The sequence below is a fragment of the Salvelinus fontinalis genome, chromosome 22, assembly GCF_029448725.1.
Source record: "Salvelinus fontinalis isolate EN_2023a chromosome 22, ASM2944872v1, whole genome shotgun sequence".
Taxonomy (NCBI): domain Eukaryota; kingdom Metazoa; phylum Chordata; class Actinopteri; order Salmoniformes; family Salmonidae; genus Salvelinus; species Salvelinus fontinalis.
The window spans coordinates 33,955,160-33,975,358 of record NC_074686.1 but is presented as its reverse complement, the minus strand read 5'-3'; the positions used below and the strand labels follow the sequence as shown (position 1 = coordinate 33,975,358).

General features: G+C 45.2%; 1 protein-coding gene across 5 annotated transcripts in view; it reads left to right on the top strand.

Moving 5' to 3' along the window:
• Positions 1–20,199, top strand: part of LOC129820230 (CUB and sushi domain-containing protein 3-like) — an 805,004-nt gene that overhangs the window by 396,846 nt on the left and 387,959 nt on the right. For all 5 annotated transcript variants that reach the window (XM_055877256.1, XM_055877257.1, XM_055877255.1 and 2 more), the window contains 2 exons: positions 4,106–4,193; positions 7,340–7,464. In XM_055877256.1, coding sequence (XP_055733231.1) covers positions 4,106–4,193; positions 7,340–7,464 — 213 coding nt within the window. The remainder of the gene's footprint in view (positions 1–4,105; positions 4,194–7,339; positions 7,465–20,199) is intronic.

Genomic DNA, 20,199 nt, shown 5'->3' with positions numbered 1-20,199 from the left:
ATGTGCACACACTGGCTACAAACGTATCACATAGACAATTACCCACAACCAATGAGAGCCTATGGCTACCCTAAATAAGGCTCCCAATCAGAGACAACCGAAATCAGCTGTCTCTAATTGGGAACTCATTCAGGTAACCATAGACTCTCCTAGACAACTAAACATACATAGACAACGCTAGACACCTGAACTCCACACAAACCCATATACTACACAACAACCCCTTTACCATAAAAAACACCCAAAACCAACAAAACACAAACATTCCCCATGTCACACCCTGACCTAACTAAAATAATAAAGAAAACAAAGAATACTAAGGCCAGGGCGTGACACACCTTACGTTCCCAGCTACTATCTAATCAATGTAACATTGATATCATCCCACCCCTGGTTAGCCACTAATGGCTTAAAAAAGCCAAACCTATCTGCCAATTAATTTCCAGCAATATTGTCCCTGTCTGTCTGTGGTGGGCGTGTTTGTCTATTACTCCATGTGTAGCCGTTGATGTGATAACCACCATGTAGGTTGATAGAAATAAATTCCCCAAAACCTTCTCAATTAAAGAATAACTGCAAAGTAGGCTTACCTGGCAGAAGTATATAATGAGTAAGTAAATCATTTGTGTCTATTATTTGTTATTTGCAAACTTTCCCATAAAATGAGCAGCACCAGTACAGAATCATTACTAGACTGGCACATTCGTCACTGGTAGATGTGCAATTAAAGGGCCAGATGTGTTTTAAAGGGCCAGATGCACAATTAAAGGGCTAGATGTGCAATTAAAGGGGAATTACAGTCAAAAATCTAAATGTGTTTGTTTTCTTCCAGACCAAAAAGTAAGTGATTTAAGCATTGACATGGACTCAGAACATCATATTTCGTATTTTATCTGTGAACAATTGTAATTTTGAGAGTTAAAAACAAAACAAAAAAATCTAAATCCAGGAAAAATAAAACAGAAACAGTTATAGGGCCCCCTTTAGAGTTGTCTAGACTCGTTTATTAACCATTATTTTACCAGGTACACTGTATATTGTACACTAAGGACCTGGCGAAGAGAAGAATGTGCCTATTTGAAAGCTTGAAAAAAAATGAGTAGCTCGCTGTTTACATTTTGAAAAGTAGCTTTCATGCTAGAAAAGGTTGGACACCCCTGATATAGGGAGTGGAATGCCATCTAGAACACATACCATTGTGTCGTAGACCCAGCCACTGATCACCCATCTAATTCACCATCATTATGAATTATGCAAGCTATCTGCTTTCTGACCCTGTGTACTGGCATCCCCCATTAGGCATCAGATAAACAAGACCCAGAGATGGAGCTAGGACTGGCGGATCGGAGGATCAGCACTCAGCGGAGTGTTCATGTCATGCCACATAGACACATCAATAGTAATGGACACCATCTGTGCAGATCGAGATAGAGAGGGCAGCACAGCTGGAAGAACATCCTAGAAGACCTGTTAGGAAAACTAAGTGTGGCAAGACTTGAGTGTGCTTGTCATTACGCCATAGAGCTATTTTGGGAAGGAGACATGAATGGACATGGTTTTCTATTGACAGAGATGTCACTGTGTTGGTAGTATACATGTCTCTTACAAAGAGGTTGCTTAGTGAGCAACACAAAATGGTAATTCAGTTTGACTACGGTTTTAATATTAACCTGAACTTCAAAAAGAATACAAAATACTTCTAACCCCTCAGGACCAAAGTCTTTATCACAGCGATGCTAATTTAATTAAAATGCACTATCTATCTGAAAGTCATAAACAACTGTAAAACATTGAGATGTATGGTCGGACAGCTTGGTGTAGACACTAGCCCTGCTTCGTCCTCTCCCTCTTCTCTCCCTCTTCCCTCTTCTCTCTTCTCTCCTCTTCCCTCTTCCCTCTTCTCTCCCTCTTCCCTCTTCTCTCTTCTCTCCCTCTTCTCTCTTCTCTCCTCTTCCCTCTTCTCTCTTCTCTCCTCTCCTCTCCTCTTCTCTCCCTCTTTTCCCTCTTCCCTCTTCTCTCTTCTCTCCTCTTCCCTCTTCTCTCTTCTCTCCCTCTTCTCTCCTCTCATCTCTCCTCTCCTCCCCTCTTCTCTCCCCCCCTTTTCCTCCCTCTTCTCTCCGTCTCTTCCCTCATCTCTCTTCTCTCCTCTTCTCTCTTCTCTCCTCTCCTCTACCCTCATCTCTCCTCCCCTCTCCTCTCCCTCTTCTCTCTCCTCCTCTGCTCTCTCCTCTTCTCTCATCTCTCCTCTCCTCCCCTTTTCTCTCCTCCCCTTTTCATCTCCCTCTTCTCTCTGTCTCTTCCCTCTTCTCTCCTCTCCTTCCTTCTCCTCCCCCTTCTCTCCTCTCCCTGTCCCACTCCTCTCCCTCTCTCATCACATGCCTCTCCTCTCTCTGTCCCACTCCTCCCCCTCTCTCCTATCCCACTCCTCTCTCGCTCCCCTCCCACTCCTCTTCTTTTCCTCTCCTATCCCACTCCTCTCCCTCTCTCCTCACACTCCTCTCCCTCTACAACTCCTCTCCTTCTCCCACTCCTCTCCCTCTCTCCCCCCACTCCTCTCCCTCTCCAACTCCTCTCCCTCTCCAACTCCTCTCCCTTTCTCCTCCCACTCCTCTCCATCTCCTCTCCCTCTCTCCTGCAACTCCTCTTCCTCTTTCCTCCCCCTCTCCCCCTCCTCTGCTCTCCCTCACCCACTCCTCTCCCACTCCTCTCCCTCTCTCCTCCCACTCCTCTCCCTCTCCCACTCCTCTCCCACTACCCTTCCTCTCTCCTCCCTCTCCTCCCACTCCCCTCCCTCTCCTCTCCCACTCCTCTCCCACTCCTCTCCCTCTCCCACTCCTCTCCTCTCCCACTCCTCTCCCTCTCCAACTCCTCTCCTCTCTCCTTCCACTCCTCTCCCTCTCCCTCTCCTCTCCCACTCCTCTCCCTCTCCAACTCCTCTCCTCTCTCCTTCCACTCCTCTCCCTCTCCTTTTCCACTCCCCTCCCTCGCTCCTCGAACTCCTCTCCCTCTCCCTCTCCTTTCCCACTCCCCTCCCTCTCTCCTCGAACTCCTCTCCCTCTCCCTCTCCCACTCATCTCCCACTCCTCTCCTGCTCTCCTCCCACTCTTCTTCCTCTCTCCTCCTCTCCTCTTTTAATATTCTGTATTATGTCATGTTCTATGTTCTGTGTGGACCCCAGGAAGAGTAGCTGCTGCTTTCACAACAGCTAATGGGGATCCTAATAAAATACCAAAATACCTCTCCTCTCCCTCCTCTCCCTCTCCCCTCCTTTCCTCTCCCTCTAGTCAGACCAGGGTGAGTGGAGAACGTAAATTAATGGCCCATGGTGTGAGAGGGGTTCAGTCACAGGGAAAATGAAAACTGACACTCCACTCTCAGCCTCAGATGGAAAGTGATCCAAATGAATCATCCTCGTGTCACCCACAAGGCCCGTGACCACCACCACCACAACAGTCGTAAAGCTAAAAAATGAAAGTACATTAATAAAACATGACACTCCATGGATGCTAAGGTCAATGCTGCTCTTACCTCATTTCCTACAAGCACGTCCAGCTCCAATGTACTCGGCACATAGCGAGAGTAGCATAGAGTCACTGGTCAGTCAAGAGGACAGGGTTCACCTTATCCATCCATGCAGAGCAACAGTATCTCAACATCTAACCTTTCAAACAGCCCTACATTCATATGAATTACCATGCCCTTTCATTCTTATTGGAATATTCAAATGTAGTATCCCACTAGGCACAGATGTCCATTCAATGTCTATTCCACATTGGTTCAACCAGTGTGTGTCCAATGGGATGTGACGAACGCAGGGCATGAATATTTAGCTATAATTAACATGATATCCCAGAGAAACCAGTGCCATATTCTAGAATCTAGATGGTCCATGTAAGTCTACTGTCCTCTCAGCGTCGCTTCTCCTCCACCATCTTGCTGTTCACCTAAGACCATGTACATGCTAAGTGTTGGTGTGGTGACTATTGTTTAAGAACAGATACACAGGGCCAGCATGAGATAGAGCCCCTTGTCCTCTTTCTATGGCCCTCTCTGACTGCTCTCCTGTATATATCATAATGCTCTGCTCTTATCTCCACCTGTCCAGTGAATGAGGGGGGCATCAAGCAGGCGTCCAACTCTTGTCCCGACCCGGGGGAGCCAGAGAACGGCAAGAGGATGGGCTCCGACTTTAGGTAGGTCATATTGGGGTGAAGAATGGACCCTTACTAACATAGCACCACCCACTGGGCCCGGAGAGGCAGGACACTGGTTTTGTACAGGCTGTGTCAGGACACTGGTTTTGTACAGGCTGTGTCAGGGCACTAGTTTTGTACAGGGTGTGTCAGGACACTGGTTTTGTACAGGCTGTGTCAGGACACTGGTTTTGTACAGGCTGTGTCAGGACACTGGTTTTGTACAGGCTGTGTCAGGGCACTGGTTTTGTACAGGCTGTGTCAGGACACTGGTTTTGTACAGGCTGTGTCAGGGCACTGGTTTTGTACAGGCTGTGTCAGGACACTGGTTTTGTACAGCCTGTGTCAGGGCACTGGTTTTGTAGAGGCTGTGTCAGGGCACTGGTTTTGTACAGGCTGTGTCAGGGCACTGGTTTTGTACAGGCTGTGTCAGGGCACTGGTTTTGTACAGGCTGTGTCAGGGCACTGGTTTTGTACAGGCTGTGTCAGGACACTGGTTTTGTACAGACTGTGTCAAGGCACTGGTTTTGTACAGACTGTGTCAAGGCACTGGTTTTGTACAGGCTGTGTCAGGGCACTGGTTTTGTACAGGCTGTGTCAGGACACTGGTTTTGTAGAGGCTGTGTCAGGGCACTGGTTTTGTAGAGGCTGTGTCAGGACACTGGTTTTGTACAGGCTGTGTCAGGACACTGGTTTTGTACAGGCTGTGTCAGGGCACTAGTTTTGTACAGGGTGTGTCAGGACACTGGTTTTGTACAGGCTGTGTCAGGACACTGGTTTTGTACAGGCTGTGTCAGGACACTGGTTTTGTGCAGGCTGTGTCAGGACACTGGTTTTGTACAGGCTGTGTCAGGACACTGGTTTTGTACAGGCTGTGTCAGGGCACTAGTTTTGTACAGGCTGTGTCAGGACACTGGTTTTGTACAGGCTGTGTCAGGGCACTGGTTTTGTACAGGCTGTGTCAGGACACTGGTTTTGTACAGGCTGTGTCAGGGCACTAGTTTTGTACAGGCTGTGTCAGGACACTAGTTTTCTACAGGGTGTGTCAGGGCACCTCTACGGTTGCAAAATTCCTGTAACTTTCCCAAATTCCCAGGTTTCCCAGAAATCCCATTTGGAAGATTCCAGGAATCAGAAGGGAATTAGCAGGACATCTTCACCAACCAGGTTTTCTGCAAATCCTGGGAATTTTGGGAACCTTTACGCACCTCTCAGGTGGCTTATACAGGTATCTGCCAAAAGGAAACACCAACATAAAGTGTCTTAATAGGGTGTTGGGCCACCACGAGTCGCCGATACAGCTTCAATGCAACTTGGCATAGATTCCACAAGTGTCTGGAGGGATGCAACACCATTCTTCCACAAGAAATTCCATACTTTTATGTTTTTTTTTATGGTGTTGGAAAACGCCGCCTCAGACGCCACTCCAGAATCTCCCATAAGTGTTCAATTGGGTTGAGATGTTGTGACTGAGACGGACATGGCATATGGTTTACATCGTGTTCATGCTCATCAAACCATACAGTGACCACCCGTACCCTGTGGATGGGGGCATAGCCATTGCAGATAAAATAATGGCCTGCCCAACATTTTTATACATGACCCTAAGCATGATGGGATGTTAATTGCTTAATTAACTCAGGAACCCCACCTGTGTAGAAGCACTTGTTTTCAATATAGTTTGTATCCCTCATTAACTCAAGTATTTTCATTACTTTGGCAGTTACCTGTACATACACGGTGCAGTTGTGTCGGAGAACATATTGCTCACCACAACTACAAAGAACAACAAAAAAGAAAACAAATATGATGTTATTTCTGAGTTATTTATATTCCTAGACAAGGCAGATAAGTAAAGCAAAGATTTTGCATGTCCTTCACAAGAAAAGATAAAAGCTGCATCCTATATGCTCCGAGAGCCGCATCGCCTGTTATTGACAGTTGAAGGTCACTGGACATGGAGTGTAGACGGAAAGTACTCAGGTATCAGTATGAAGGCAGTGCCATGAGCGTGACACAGACCAGTAATACGGTTCAACATGATTACGACACTAGCCTCTAATATCGCTCCAACTGAATGTGAATCACTTCTCTCCCTCGCCTCTCATCTTCAAGTGTTCATTCAATGTCACACACACACCACTTCACTGTGGATTGTTGTCAGCAGCATCTCAATGGGTGAAAAACGTATAAGGCCAGTATTGAGCTCAGGGCCCGTAGTCCTAAAGCATCTCCCAGTAGGAGTGCTGATCTAATCTAGGATCAGTGTAGCCTTATAGATTCTAATGAATGGACCTGAGGAACCTGCTCCTAGATCAAGCACTCCTACTCTGAGACTCTTGGTGAAAACAGACCCTGATGAGTCTAGCTGTAATGATGACATTGGAGATTGTATTCTATTTGAATAGAGCTAAGAAATGCCAATAATACAACTATACATTTAAAAAAAAAATGTAACCTTTATTTAACTAGGCAAGTCAGTTAAAGAACAAATTCTTATTTACAATGACGGCCTGGCCCGGATGACAGTTGTGCTCCGCCCTATTGGACCCCCAATCATGGCCGGTTGTGATACAGCCTGGAATCAAACCAGGGTCTGTAGTGACGCCTCTTGCACTGTGATGCAGTGCCTTAGACCGCTGCGCCACGCTTACTTTTGACCCTTTCAATTATGGCTTATTTCTCTATAACATCACACAATCTCTTTCAGTGTGAGTCGCAATTTTATTTTTTGAATCATGTTTGAGTTCATCTGAACAAGGTGAATAGTTTCTGAAAGCATTTCATCTGAAGGATGTTGAATTATCTTACCCGAGCCATGAGTTTGAGCTTCAAACAAATCGAAGGTCTCTCAAAACAGGCATTTTTTTAAAGTGTAGGAAAATAAAAGATTAGATTGTTTGCAGATGTATTGAGGTATGAGATTTTTCTCGTTCAATAACACACGTTGTTGTGTTATTACAGAAATATAGTACTTAGGCTTTGTGTGTGTGTGTGTGTGTGTGTGTGTGTGTGTGTGTGTGTGTGTGTGTGTGTGTGTGTGTGTGTGTGTGTGTGTGTGTGTGTGTGTGTGTGTGTGTGTGTGTGTGTGTGTGTGTGTGTGTGTGTGTGTGTGTGTGTGTGTGTTCCCTCTCTCTCAACAACAGCATCGGGGCCACCGTCCAGTTCCTCTGTAATGAGGACCATGTGCTGCAGGGCTCCAAGACCATCACCTGTCAGAGGGTGGCCGAGGTGTTCGCTGCCTGGAGTGACCACCGCCCCGTCTGCAAAGGTCAGTCCCTGACAACTGCCTACCAAATGGCACCCTATTCCTTATTTAGTGCACTACTTTTGACTAGAGCTCATAGGGCCCTGGTCAAAAGGGGTACACTATGTAGGGAATATGGTGCCATTTTGGGGAAGCAACCCTTGGCTCCTGGGTCCCAAAATGTATGTAGAATGTAGATATGGAGCACTCATGGAAATGAAATGTCAGGGTACTTTGTCATTTTCAACTGACAGACATTTTGGGGGCTTGGTTTGGTTGTGAGATTGATTTAAAAGAGAATTCTGTATTTAGTCTAATGTTCATGATGTAGCAAAGTATCAGAGATACGCTGAGGTTTAATCAGTCAGTGTTACCACAGGGGAGGGTCGATGTGACAGGCAGACAGGTTATTTGGGGTGCCTGTGCCACCTGTGTGCCTGGTCCTTTGTTTGTGACACACACACATTGATCAACCAATCCCAGACTACCACCTCGAGGTCTCTGGATTGGTTAGCGACGACCCACATTTTTGGATCCGTAAACTTCCAGCATCTTCCATACCCTTCCTTCTGCCTTCCAATTGCCCCATGCTCAGGTTGTGTGCTATCCGACAGGTCTTTATTGTCTTTTCTGGATCATACTGGGAGACCAGACAATCTTTAGCCTCTCTCTCTCTCTCTCTCTCTCTCTCTCTCTCTCTCTCTCTCTCTCTCTCTCTCTCTCTCTCTCTCTCTCTCTCTCTCTCTTCTCTCTCCTTTCCCTCCTCCCCCCATCATTAATTAAGCATTGACCTCTTGATTGTTTTTCATGTTACTTGTCTGGCTGTGATGCAAACCTGTACACTGACTGGCCTGATCAATGCCCATAGGATACCCATGTCTCTGGTGTGTGTCTAATAAGACCCATGTCTCTGGTGTGTGTCTAATAAGACCCATGTCTCTGGAGTCTGTCTAATAAGACCCATGTCTCTGGAGTCTGTCTAATAAGACCCATGTCTCTGGTATGTGTCTAATAAGACCCCTGTCTCTGGAGTCTGTCTAATAAGACCCATGTCTCCGGTGTGTGTCTAATAAGACCCCTGTCTCTGGACTGTCTAATAAGACCCCTGTCGCTGGACTGTCTAATAAGACCCATGTCTCTGGTGTGTGTCTAATAAGACCCCTGTCTCTGGAGTCTGTCTAATAAGACCCATGTCTCTGGAGTCTGTCTAATAAGACCCATGTCTCTGATGTGTGTCTAATAAGACCCCTGTCTCTGGTGTCTGTCTAATAAGACCCATGTCTCCGGTGTGTGTCTAATAAGACCCCTGTCTCTGGACTGTCTAATAAGACCCCTGTCGCTGGACTGTCTAATAAGACCCATGTCTCTGGTGTGTGTCTAATAAGACCCATGTCTCTGGTGTCTGTCTAATAAGACCCATGTCTCTGGAGTCTGTCTAATAAGGCCCATGTCTCTGGAGTCTGTCTAATAAGACCCATGTCTCTGATGTGTGTCTAATAAGACCCCTGTCTCTGGTGTCTGTCTAATAAGACCCATGTCTCTGGTGTGTGTCTAATAAGACCCCTGTCTCTGGACTGTCTAATAAGACCCATGTCTCTGGTATGTGTCTAATAAAACCCATGTCGCTGGAGTCTGTCTAATAAGACCCATGTCTCTGGTGTCTGTCTAATAAGACCCATGTCTCTGGAGTCTGTCTAATAAGACCCCTGTCTCTGGTGTCTGTCTAATAAGACCCCTGTCTCTGGTGTCTGTCTAATGAGACCCCTGTCTCTGGACTGTCTAATAAGACCCCTGTCTCTGGTGTCTGTCTAATAAGACCCCTGTCTCTGGACTGTCTAATAAGACCCATGTCTCTGGTGTCTATCTAAGAAGACCCATGTCTCTGGTGCGTGTCTAATAAGACCCATGTCTCTGGTGTGTGTCTAATAAGACCCCTGTCTCTGGTGTCTGTCTAATAAGACCCATGTCTCTGGTGTCTGTCTAATAAGACCCATGTCTCTGGTGTGTGTCTAATAAGACCCATGTCTCTGGTGTGTGTCTAATAATTCCAAGTGTCTCTGGTGTCTGTCTAATAAGACCCATGTCTCTGGTGTCTGTCTAATAAGACCCCTGTCTCTGGACTGTCTAATAAGACCCATGTCTCTGGTGTCTGTCTAATAAGACCCCTGTCTCTGGACTGTCTAATAAGACCCATGTCTCTGGTGTGTGTCTAATAAGACCCCTGTCTCTGGACTGTCTAATAAGACCCATGTCTCTGGTGTGTGTCTAATAAGACACATGTCTCTGGAGTCTGTCTAATAAGACCCATGTCTCTGGAGTCTGTCTAATAAGACCCATGTCTCTGGTGTCTGTCTAATAAGACCCATGTCTCTGGTGTGTGTCTAATAAGACCCCTGTCTCTGGAGTCTGTCTAATAAGACCCATGTCTCTGGTGTCTGTCTAATAAGACCCATGTCTCTGGTGTCTGTCGAATAAGACCCATGTCTCTGGTGTGTGTCTAATAAGACCCATGTCTCTGGTGTCTGTCTAATAAGACCCATGTCTCTGGTGTGTGTCTAATAAGACCCATGTCTCTGGACTGTCTAATAAGACCCATGTCTCTGGTGTCTGTCTAATAAGACCCATGTCTCTGGTGTGTGTCTAATAAGACCCCTGTCTCTGGTGTCTGTCTAATAAGACCCATGTCTCTGGTGTGTGTCTAATAAGACCCATGTCTCTGGACTGTCTAATAAGACCCATGTCTCTGGAGTCTGTCTAATAAGACCCATGTTTCTGGTGTGTGTCTAATAAGACCCCTGTTTCTGCTTTTCTCTTAGTATCCCCATTAAGTCTTGCTCATGCAGCAGTGACTCTTCCTGGGGTCCACACAAAACATCAAATACAGTACAGAACAGTTGTAGACAACACAAAGCAAATGTAATATTACATCAAATAAAAAATAAGAAATACATTTACTGTTAAGATACCAAGAGACAAAAAAATACTTCTTATACACTATTCACATAGATACATTTGATATTTAGGAAAGGTGCTATATCCTGTTGTAATCTTTTTTTTTAATCATTAAAGCTAAGCTTGCTGTTTGCCTAAGTTATACCTGGTGGAAGATCAGATTGTTCTGTCATGGAAACAGTTCAAGTTGGAATATTACATACACCTTAGCCAAATGGAAGTATGCTTGAGGTCATTGTCCATTTGGAAGACTCACTTGCAACCAAGCTTTAACTTTCTGACTGATGTCTTGAGATGTTGCTTCAATATATCCACATAATTTTCCTTTCTTCATGATGCCATCTATTTTGTGAAGTGCACCAGTGCCTCCTGCAGCAAAGCACCCCCACAACATGAGGCTGCCACCCCCGTGCTTCACGGTTGGGATGGTGTTCTTCTGTATGCAAGCCTCCCCCTTTTTCCTCCAAACATAAAAATGGTTATTATGGCAAAAAAGTTATATTTTTGTTTCATCAGACCAAAGGACATTTCTCCCCATGTGCAGTTGCAAACCGTAGTCTGGCTTTTTATGGCGGTTTTGAAGCAGTGGCTTCTTCCTTGCTGAGCGGACTTTCAGGTTATGTTGATATAGGAATCGTTTCACTGGGGATATAGATACTTTTGTACCTGTTTCCTCCAGCATCTTCACAAGGTCCTTTGCTGTTGTTCTGGGATTGATTTGCACTTTTCGCACCAAAGTATGTTCATCTCTAGGAGACAGAACGCGTCTCCTTCCTGAGCGGTATGACGGCTACGTGGTCCCATGGTGTTTATACTTGTGTAATATTGTTTGTACAGATAAACGTGGTACCTTCAGGCATTTAGAAACTGCTCCCAAGGATGAACCAGACTTATTTGCTGGGCATAGAGCATATCAAAAATACCTACACTTTTCACTTTAAAACCCACCTGAGTGACTGGACCTTTCACTTTAAAACCCACCTGAGTGACTGGACTTTTCACTTTAAAACCCACCTGAGTGACTGGACTTTTCACTTTAAAACCCACCTGAGTGACTGGACCTTTCACTTTAAAACCCACCTGAGTGACTGGACCTTTCACTTTAAAACCCACCTGAGTGACTGGACTTTTCACTTTAAAACCCACCTGAGTGACTGGACCTTTCACTTTAAAACCCACCTGAGTGACTGGACTTTTCACTTTAAAACCCACCTGAGTGACTGGACCTTTCACTTTAAAACCCACCTGAGTGACTGGACCTTTCACTTTAAAACCCACCTGAGTGACTGGACCTTTCACTTTAAAACCCACCTGAGTAACTGGACCTTTCACTTTAAAACCCACCTGAGTGACTGGACCTTTCACTTTAAAACCCACCTGAGTGACTGGACCTTTCACTTTAAAACCCACCTGAGTGACTGGACTTTTCACTTTAAAACCCACCTGAGTGACTGGACCTTTCACTTTAAAACCCACCTGAGTGACTGGACCTTTCACTTTAAAACCCACCTGAGTGACTGGACCTTTCACTTTAAAACCCACCTGAGTGACTGGACCTTTCACTTTAAAACCCACCTGAGTGACTGGACCTTTCACTTTAAAACCCACCTGAGTGCCTGGACTTTTCACTTTATAACCCACCTGGATTCCTCAAACCATTTCACACTCTTTCGTTGGATTTGATGAATCTTGTTTTTCTAATATAGCAGTCTAAAATGTTTCATACTTAGCTCTGCTGTTGTGTTCCCTCAGAGGGGGAGGAAATTAGAGCTTTGTACAGCTTCGTACAGTAGGTCAAGGGTCAAGATGTATGGAAATGAATGATCCTGAACTCTGAAAGTATTCTCTTGATGCAGCTACAGTATGATGATACTCTGTGGAGTAATCCTGTTCTCTGACTTTTACAGTGTTCTACCTTCATTCAATTTGAGCTGATGATTGATCAGTGACAGAATGGCGTTCGATGGAGAGGTTATGCTAAAACGTTGCAGTCAGTTTGAACATTCGATTTGACGGCCTCTCTGTTTGGCCAATGAAGCGTGGCCAATTTGGCAAGAGTAAACTTTGATCAACATCCCGTCGAACGAAAGCGTAACAGCTCACTACTGTATACCAAAACAAGTGAATCCCAGGCGCTCTTGGTCAATCTTGTTTCTTGTCTCTGCAACATCCTTGTGTTCCACAAATGACTTACCTGCCACCATGTCTCAGTACATTTACATTACGCAAGTAAAACACTAGAGCCATATGGCCACATGACAAAAAAACAGACAGATGGTTAGGCCCATATGCTGACGCATTCTTCAGACTTTTTTCACTACTTTACTCTGATTAGCAGTGTCTTTGAAGAATGGAAGAGGTGGGGACGAGTGTTGATGTGACTAAATATACACATGCAGTTTATGATATCACAACGTATAACACTGCTGTAACCACTGCTAGTTGGACTTAATTAGAAGGATAATATATTCCCTATTTAGTGCACTACTTTTGACCAGGGCCCTTAGTGGTCGAATCAAAAGTAATGCACTATATATACAAGTGTATCTGGACAACCCTTGAAATTAGTGGATACGGCTATTTCAGCAACACCTGTTGCTGACAGATGTAAAAAATGTAGCACACAGCCATGCACACAGCCATGCACACAGCCATGCACACAGCCATGCACACAGCCATAGACAAAAATTGGCAGTTGAATGGCATTACTGTAGAGCTCAGTGACTTTCAACATAGCACCGCCGAGTGCTGAAGTGCATAGCGAGTACAAATCGTCTGTCCTCAGTTCCAACACTCATTACCGAGTTCCAGACTGCCTCTGGAAGCAACGTCAGCATAAGAACTGTTCTTCGGGAGCTTCATGAAATGGGTTTTCATGGCCGAGCAGCAGAACACAAGCCTAAGATCAAAATGTGCAATGCCAAGTGTCGGCTGGAGTGGTGTAAATCTCACCGGCATTGGACTCTGGAGCAGTGGAAACAAGTTCTCTGGAATGTTGAATTACGCTTCACCATCTGACAGTCCGACAGATGAATCTGGGTTTGGCGGATGCCAGGAGAACGCTACATGCCCCAAAGCATACTGTTGTTCCAACTGTAAATTCGGTGGAGGAGAAATAATGGTCTGGGGCTGTTTTTCATGGTTCGGGCTAGGCCCCTTAGTTCGAGTGAAGGGAAATCTTAACATGACATTCTAGACGATTCTGTGCTTCCAACTTTGTGGCAACAGTTTGGGGAAGGCCCTTTCATGTTTCAGCATGACAATGCCCCGATGCACAAAGCGAGGTCCATACAGAAATGTCTTGTCGAGATCGGTGTGGAAGAACTTGACTGGCCTGTACATAGCCCCGACCTCAACCCCATCGAAAACCTTCGCCATGAATTGCCGACTGAGAGCCAGGCCTAATCGCCCCCAAAATCAGTGCACGACCTCACGAATGCTCTTGTTGCTGAATGGAAGCAAATCCCTGCAGCAATGTTCCAACATCTAGTGGAAAGCCTTCCCAGAAGAGTGGAGGCTGTTAAAGCAGCAAAGGGGGGACCAACTCTGTATTAATACCCATGATTTTGGAATGACACGAGCAGGTGTCCACATACTGTTGGTCACGTAGTGTATATAGTAAATAGGATACCATTTGGGACGCATCCAAAGACAGACTGTCGATTAGAGAGACTTCAAATTCAACAATACAGTACATAATATACTTTTAATGTAGTGTAATACTTCAAATGATTGTAAAGTTAAAGTATAAGTTAGAAAGTGTCAGGACATCCAGCTTTTATTTCTTTAAAACTAAAAAATATATATTGAATAATAATATCATATTAAAATCCTGAGCTACTAAAACATCTGTACACGGTGGATCATTGATGTGAATCATGTATAAATATATGTCAATAAAACGGGGCTTCCTAACTGGGGCTCCCGAGTGGTGCAGTGGTATAAAGCACTGCATCTCAGTGCTAGAGGCATCACTACAGACCCTGGTTTGATGCCAGGCTGCATCACAACCGGCCGTGATTGGGAGTCCCGTAGGGCGGCACATAATTGGCCCAGTGTCGTCCGGGGTAGACCGTCATTTGTAAATATGAATTTGTTATTAACTGACTTGCCTAGTTAAATAAAAAAATAAAACTATCCTGTGTAGAGCACTGCTTCTGGCTGTAAATGATGTATTACGAGTTTTACTGTGGACAGAATTGCAAATTACACCTTGAAATAGGCAGGCAATATTGTGCAGCCACTTTCCCTGTGTGTGTGTGTATGAGTGTCTCTCTCTCTCTCTCTCTCTCTCTTTTTCTCTCTGTCCGTGTGTGTAGGTGTGTGAGATGAGATTACTCCTGTTTGTGTGTGCGGAAACATTAGGGGCTGAAACAGGAAGGGAAAAAGGCAAAGTACCTTGGCTCAGGGTTAATGATGTCATTGATCATTCTCAGTGGCGATAGTTTTGTAGGTTTGTTCCTCCCGTTCCTCCACGTTGCCAGTCAGACCAGCTAATCTGTATTCCTCCTGCTGAATTGGCTCCTTTTCCCCCAGGAGAAGGTCAGCCTGAATGGCGGTGTACATAAAACACCAAAAATAGGAGAGAAAACAAGTGAAATGAGTGAAACGTTCAGGGCGTTTTATTAACAGTGAAACGTTCAGGGCGTTTTATCAACAGTGAAACGTTCAGGGCGTTTTATCAACAGTGAAACGTTCAGGGAGTTTTATCAACAGTGAAACGTGCAGGGAGTTTTATCAACAGTGAAACGTGCAGGGAGTTTTATCAACAGTGAAACGTTCAGGGCGTTTTATCAACAGTGAAACGTTCAGGGCGTTTTATCAACAGTGAAACGTTCAGGGCGTTTTATCAACAGTGAAACGTTCAGGGCGTTTTATCAACAGTGAAACGTTCAGGGCGTTTTATCAACAGTGAAACGTTCAGGGCGTTTTATCAACAGTGAAACGTTCAGGGCGTTTTATCAACAGTGAAACGTTCAGGGTGTTTATCAACAGTGAAACGTTCAGGGCGTTTTATCAACAGTGAAACGTTCAGGGCGTTTTATCAACAGTGAAACGTTCAGGGCGTTTTATCAACAGTGAAACGTTCAGGGCGTTTTATCAACAGTGAAACGTTCAGGGCGTTTTATCAACAGTGAAACGTTCAGGGTGTTTATCAACAGTGAAACGTTCAGGGCGTTTTATCAACAGTGAAACGTTCAGGGCGTTTTATCAACAGTGAAACGTTCAGGGCGTTTTATCAACAGTGAAACGTGCAGGGAGTTTTATCAACAGTGAAACGTTCAGGGCGTTTTATCAACAACAAACAGCTAAATATCTTGATGTCTGGAAGTGGCGGCTTATCTCCCTGGCTTGGCTGCCATCCCTCTCTGGGAGAGCTGAATTTGTGAAAAGTTCACGATTAAAGGAGATGATAATACAAAGAAGAGGATTTCTGAACTATTCATTAGCTTGGCAAAACAAAAAACATAGGAAAATCCCAGCAACTTAAAGACATCCAAAGTCTGATTTTAGAGGCTTTATTTTGCCTCTCCCGACACATAGCATGCCAATATCACTCAGTGAGACCAGCCGATGTAGCCCTACCCTGTCCCCTTCTGTTATTTCTAAAGGTAGTGGATAGAAAGTGACAGAATGTCATTGGCCGAGTAATGAATTGTTTGCTCACCGTTGTGTCCCTTATTAATCCATTAATTGTACAGATCATTTGTATTTGGCTGCTCAGCATGCTTGCTATAGGGTACGCTGTGCACTCAGCAGAGCCGACAAAGCCAAGGCCCTTCATTTAGTAAGCAGTAATTGAGCTGTCAGAACGCGGAACACAGGCATGCCTAGATATACGTCACCTAGATAGAATACAGATTCTGTTTCTCTGAGCCCATGATGACACTGGCCGCCCCAAAACTCAACAGTCACAAATCCAATTTCAAATCAAATCAGATTAGTCACATACACATATTTAGCAGATGTTATTGCGGATGTAGCGAAATGCTTGTGTTCCTAGCTCCAATAGTGCAGTAGTATCTAACAATTGACAACAATACACACAAATCTAAAGTAAAAGAATTGAGTTAAGAAATATATAAATATTAGGACGAGCAATGTCAGAGTGGCATTGAGTAAAATACAGTAGAATGGAATACAGTATATACATATGAAATGAGTAAAGCGGTATGTAAACATTATTAAAGTGAATAGTGTTTAATTTTTAAAGTGACCAGTGATTCCATGTACATAGGGCCTCCAAGGTGCGGGGTTGAGTAACTGGGTGGTAGCCGGCTAGTGATGGCTATTTAACAGTCCGATGGCCTTGAGATAGAAGCTGTTTTTCAGTCTCTTGGTCCCAGCTTTGATGCACCTGTACTGGCCTCACCTTCTGGATGGTAGCAGGGTGAACAGGCCTTGGCTGGGATGGTTGATGTCCTTGATGATCTTTTTGGCCTTGCTGTGACATCGGGTGGTGTATGTGTCCTGGAGGACAGGCAGTGTGTCCCCGGTGATGCGTTGGACAGACCGCAACACCCTCTGGAGAGCACTGTGGTTGCTGGCAGTTGCCATACCAGGCGGTGATACAACCCGACAGGATGCTCTCAATTGTGCATCTGTAAAAGTTTGTGAGGGTCTTAGGGGCCAAGCCAAATTTCTTTAGCCTCCTGAGGTTGAAGAGGCGCTGTTGCGCCTTCTTCACCACACTGTCTGTGTGGGTGGACCATTTCATGTCATCGGTGATGTGTATGCCGAGGAATTTGAAGCTTTTCACCTTCTCCACTGCGGACCCGTCGATGTGGATAGGGGGGGTGCTCCATCTGCTGTTTCCTGAAGTCCACAATCATCTATTTTGTTTTGTTTTGTTGACGTTGAGTGAGAGGTTCTTTTCCTGTCACCACTTCACCAGGGCCCTGGTGTAGGCTTTCTCGTTGGTAATCAGGCCTACAACTGTTGTGTCGTCTGCAAACTTGATGACTGAGTTGGAGGTTTGGGTGGAAAGGGGATACAGGAGAGAGCTGAACACACACCCTTGTGATGCCCCTGTGTTGAGGATCAGCGAAATGGAATGGAGGCATTGTTTCATACATTCACCACCTGGGGCGGCCCGTCAGGAAGTCCAGGACCCAGTTGTACAGGGCAGGGTTCAGACCCAGGGCCCCAAGCATAATGATGAGCTTGAAGAGTACTATGGTGTTGAAGGTATAGCTATAGTCAATGAACAGCATTCTTGTCCAGATGGGATAAGCAGTGTGCAGTGCTATGGCGATTGCATCGTCTGTGGATCTATTGGGGCAGTAAGTAAATTGGAGTGGGTCTAGGGTGTCAGGTAAGGTAGAGGTAATATGATTCTTAACTAGCCTCTCAAAGCACTTGATGATGACAGAAGTGAGTGCTACTGGGCAATAGTAATTTAGTTCAGTTACCTTTGCTTTCTTGGGAACAGGAACAATGGTGGACATCTTGAAGCAAGTGGGAACAACAGACTGGGAAAGTGAGAGATTGAATATGTCCGTAAACACTCCAGCCAGCTGGTCTGCGCATGCTCTGAGGACGTGGCTAGGGATGCCGTCTGGGCCGGCAACCTTGCTAGGGTTAACGCGGTTAAATGTCTTACTCACGTCGGTGGCACTATGTTATCCTCAAAGCTGTCAAAGAAGGTGTTTGGAGCAAGACCTGTATGTCCTGCCACATACATTTCATGTCTGAGCCGTTGAATTGCGACTCCACTTTGTCTCTATACTGACGTTGTGCCTGTTTGATTGCCTTACGGAGGGAACAACTATACTGTTTGTATTCGACCATATTCCCAGTCACCTTGCCATTGTTAAATGTGGTGGTTCGCGATTTCAATTTTGCGCCAATGCTGCCATCTATCCCCGATTTCTGATTTGGGTAGGTTTTAATAGTCACCGTGGGAACAACACCTGCAATACACATCCTGATGAACTCAATCACTGTGTCAGTGTATATGTCAATGTCATTCTCAGAGGCTACCCGGAACATATCCCAGTCCGCGTGATCAAAACAATCTTGAACCATGTATTCCGATTCGTCAGACCAGCGTTGAGTAGACTTTAGCATGGGTACTTCCTGTTTGAGTTTCTGCCTATAGGAAGGGACGAGCAAAATGGAGTCATGATCTGATTTGCTGAAGGGAAAGCTGGGGGCCTTGCTGGCATCCTGAAATTGGAGTAGTGGTGGTCGAGTGTTTTAGCGGCGCGAGTACTACAGTCAATGTGTTGATATAACTTCGTTAGCGCTTTCTTCAAATTTGCTTTGTTAAAATCCCCAGCTACAATAAATGTTGCCTCAGGATATGTGGTTTCCAGTTTGCACAAAGTCCAGTGTAGTTCCTTGAGGGCCATTGTGGAATCGGCTTGAGGGGGAATATACACGGCTGTGACTATAACCAGAAATAATTATCTTGGGAGGTAATACAGTCAGCATTTGATTGTGAGGTATTTTAGGTCGGATGAACAAAAGGTCCTGAGTTTCTGTACGTTATCACAATCACACCATGAGTAGTTAATCATGAAACATACACCCCCGCCTTTCTTCTTTCCGGAGAGTTCTTTATTCCTGTCTGAGCACTGTATTGAGAACCCAGCTGGCTGTTTGGAGGGGACAGTATATCCGGAAAGAGCCATGATTTAGTGAAACAGAGTATGTTATGATCTCCTTCCCTGATGTCTCTCAGGAAGGAGATCCTCGCCCTGAGCTCGTCTACTTTATTGTCCGGAGACTGAACATTAGTGAGTAATTTACTCGGAAGTGGTGGATGGTGTGCACGCCTCCTGAGTCGGACTAAAAGTCCACTCCAAATACCTCTTCTCCGCCGTCAGACACTTGATAAGTTGAATTGCCCTGGAGGATACGAACAAAGGATCGAATTCTGGAAATTCGTATTCCTGGTTGTAATCCTGGTGAGTTACCGTTTCTCTGATATCCCAAAGTTCTTTCCCGGCTGCATGTAATAACGCAAATAACTTTCTGGGCTAATAATGTAAGAAATAACACAACAACAACAAAAAAAATAGTTGCTTAGAAGCTAGAAGCAGAGCTGCCATGTCTGTCGGCGCCATGTTGCTGCTCTATGTCCATATGTGGTTGTCACGGTGTAAATGTGGAAACAGACCAAGACACCCTAAAGCACATTGACAGATGGAGACAGGAGGGACTAGCTAGGGAGACTGACTTTGAGGAATTTTTAATACCACTCTTCACTCATCGCTTTAGTGATACTGCTCTTGTTGTGTTGACTACAGTAACAGTGAGAGAGCGAGAGAGAAAGAGAGGGAGGGGGGAGACAGAGAGAGAGAGAGAGAGAGATGGAGAGAAACAAAATACACAGGGAGCGAGTGCGTTAAAGGGTTCATGACCTTATTACTATGCTACTGAGAAACTGTGCTAGAGGGAGACATACAGGCTTGGACGTGGGGGGGGTGTGAGTGTGTAATCAGGTGTGTAAGCACCAAGTTACCAGACACTGTGTGAGGTCTCTGTCTACTATCAGGCCAGCTGCCTTCACCACTGGGTGCCAGGAGCACTGAGAACAAGACTCCCTGCGGTGGAGACATACACAGACACACAAACAGACACACACTGAAACAGAGACACACACAAGCATACTGTACACACACAGACTCTCTCTCTCTTTCTCTCTCAATTCAATTCTCTCTCTCGTTCTCTCTTGCTTTTGCTCTCTTTCTCTCTTTCTCTGTCTCTCTGTCTCTCTGTCTCTCTCTCTCTCTCTTTCTCTCTTTCTCTTTCTCTCTCTCAATTCAATTATCTTTCTTGTTCTCTCTTTCTCTCGCTCTC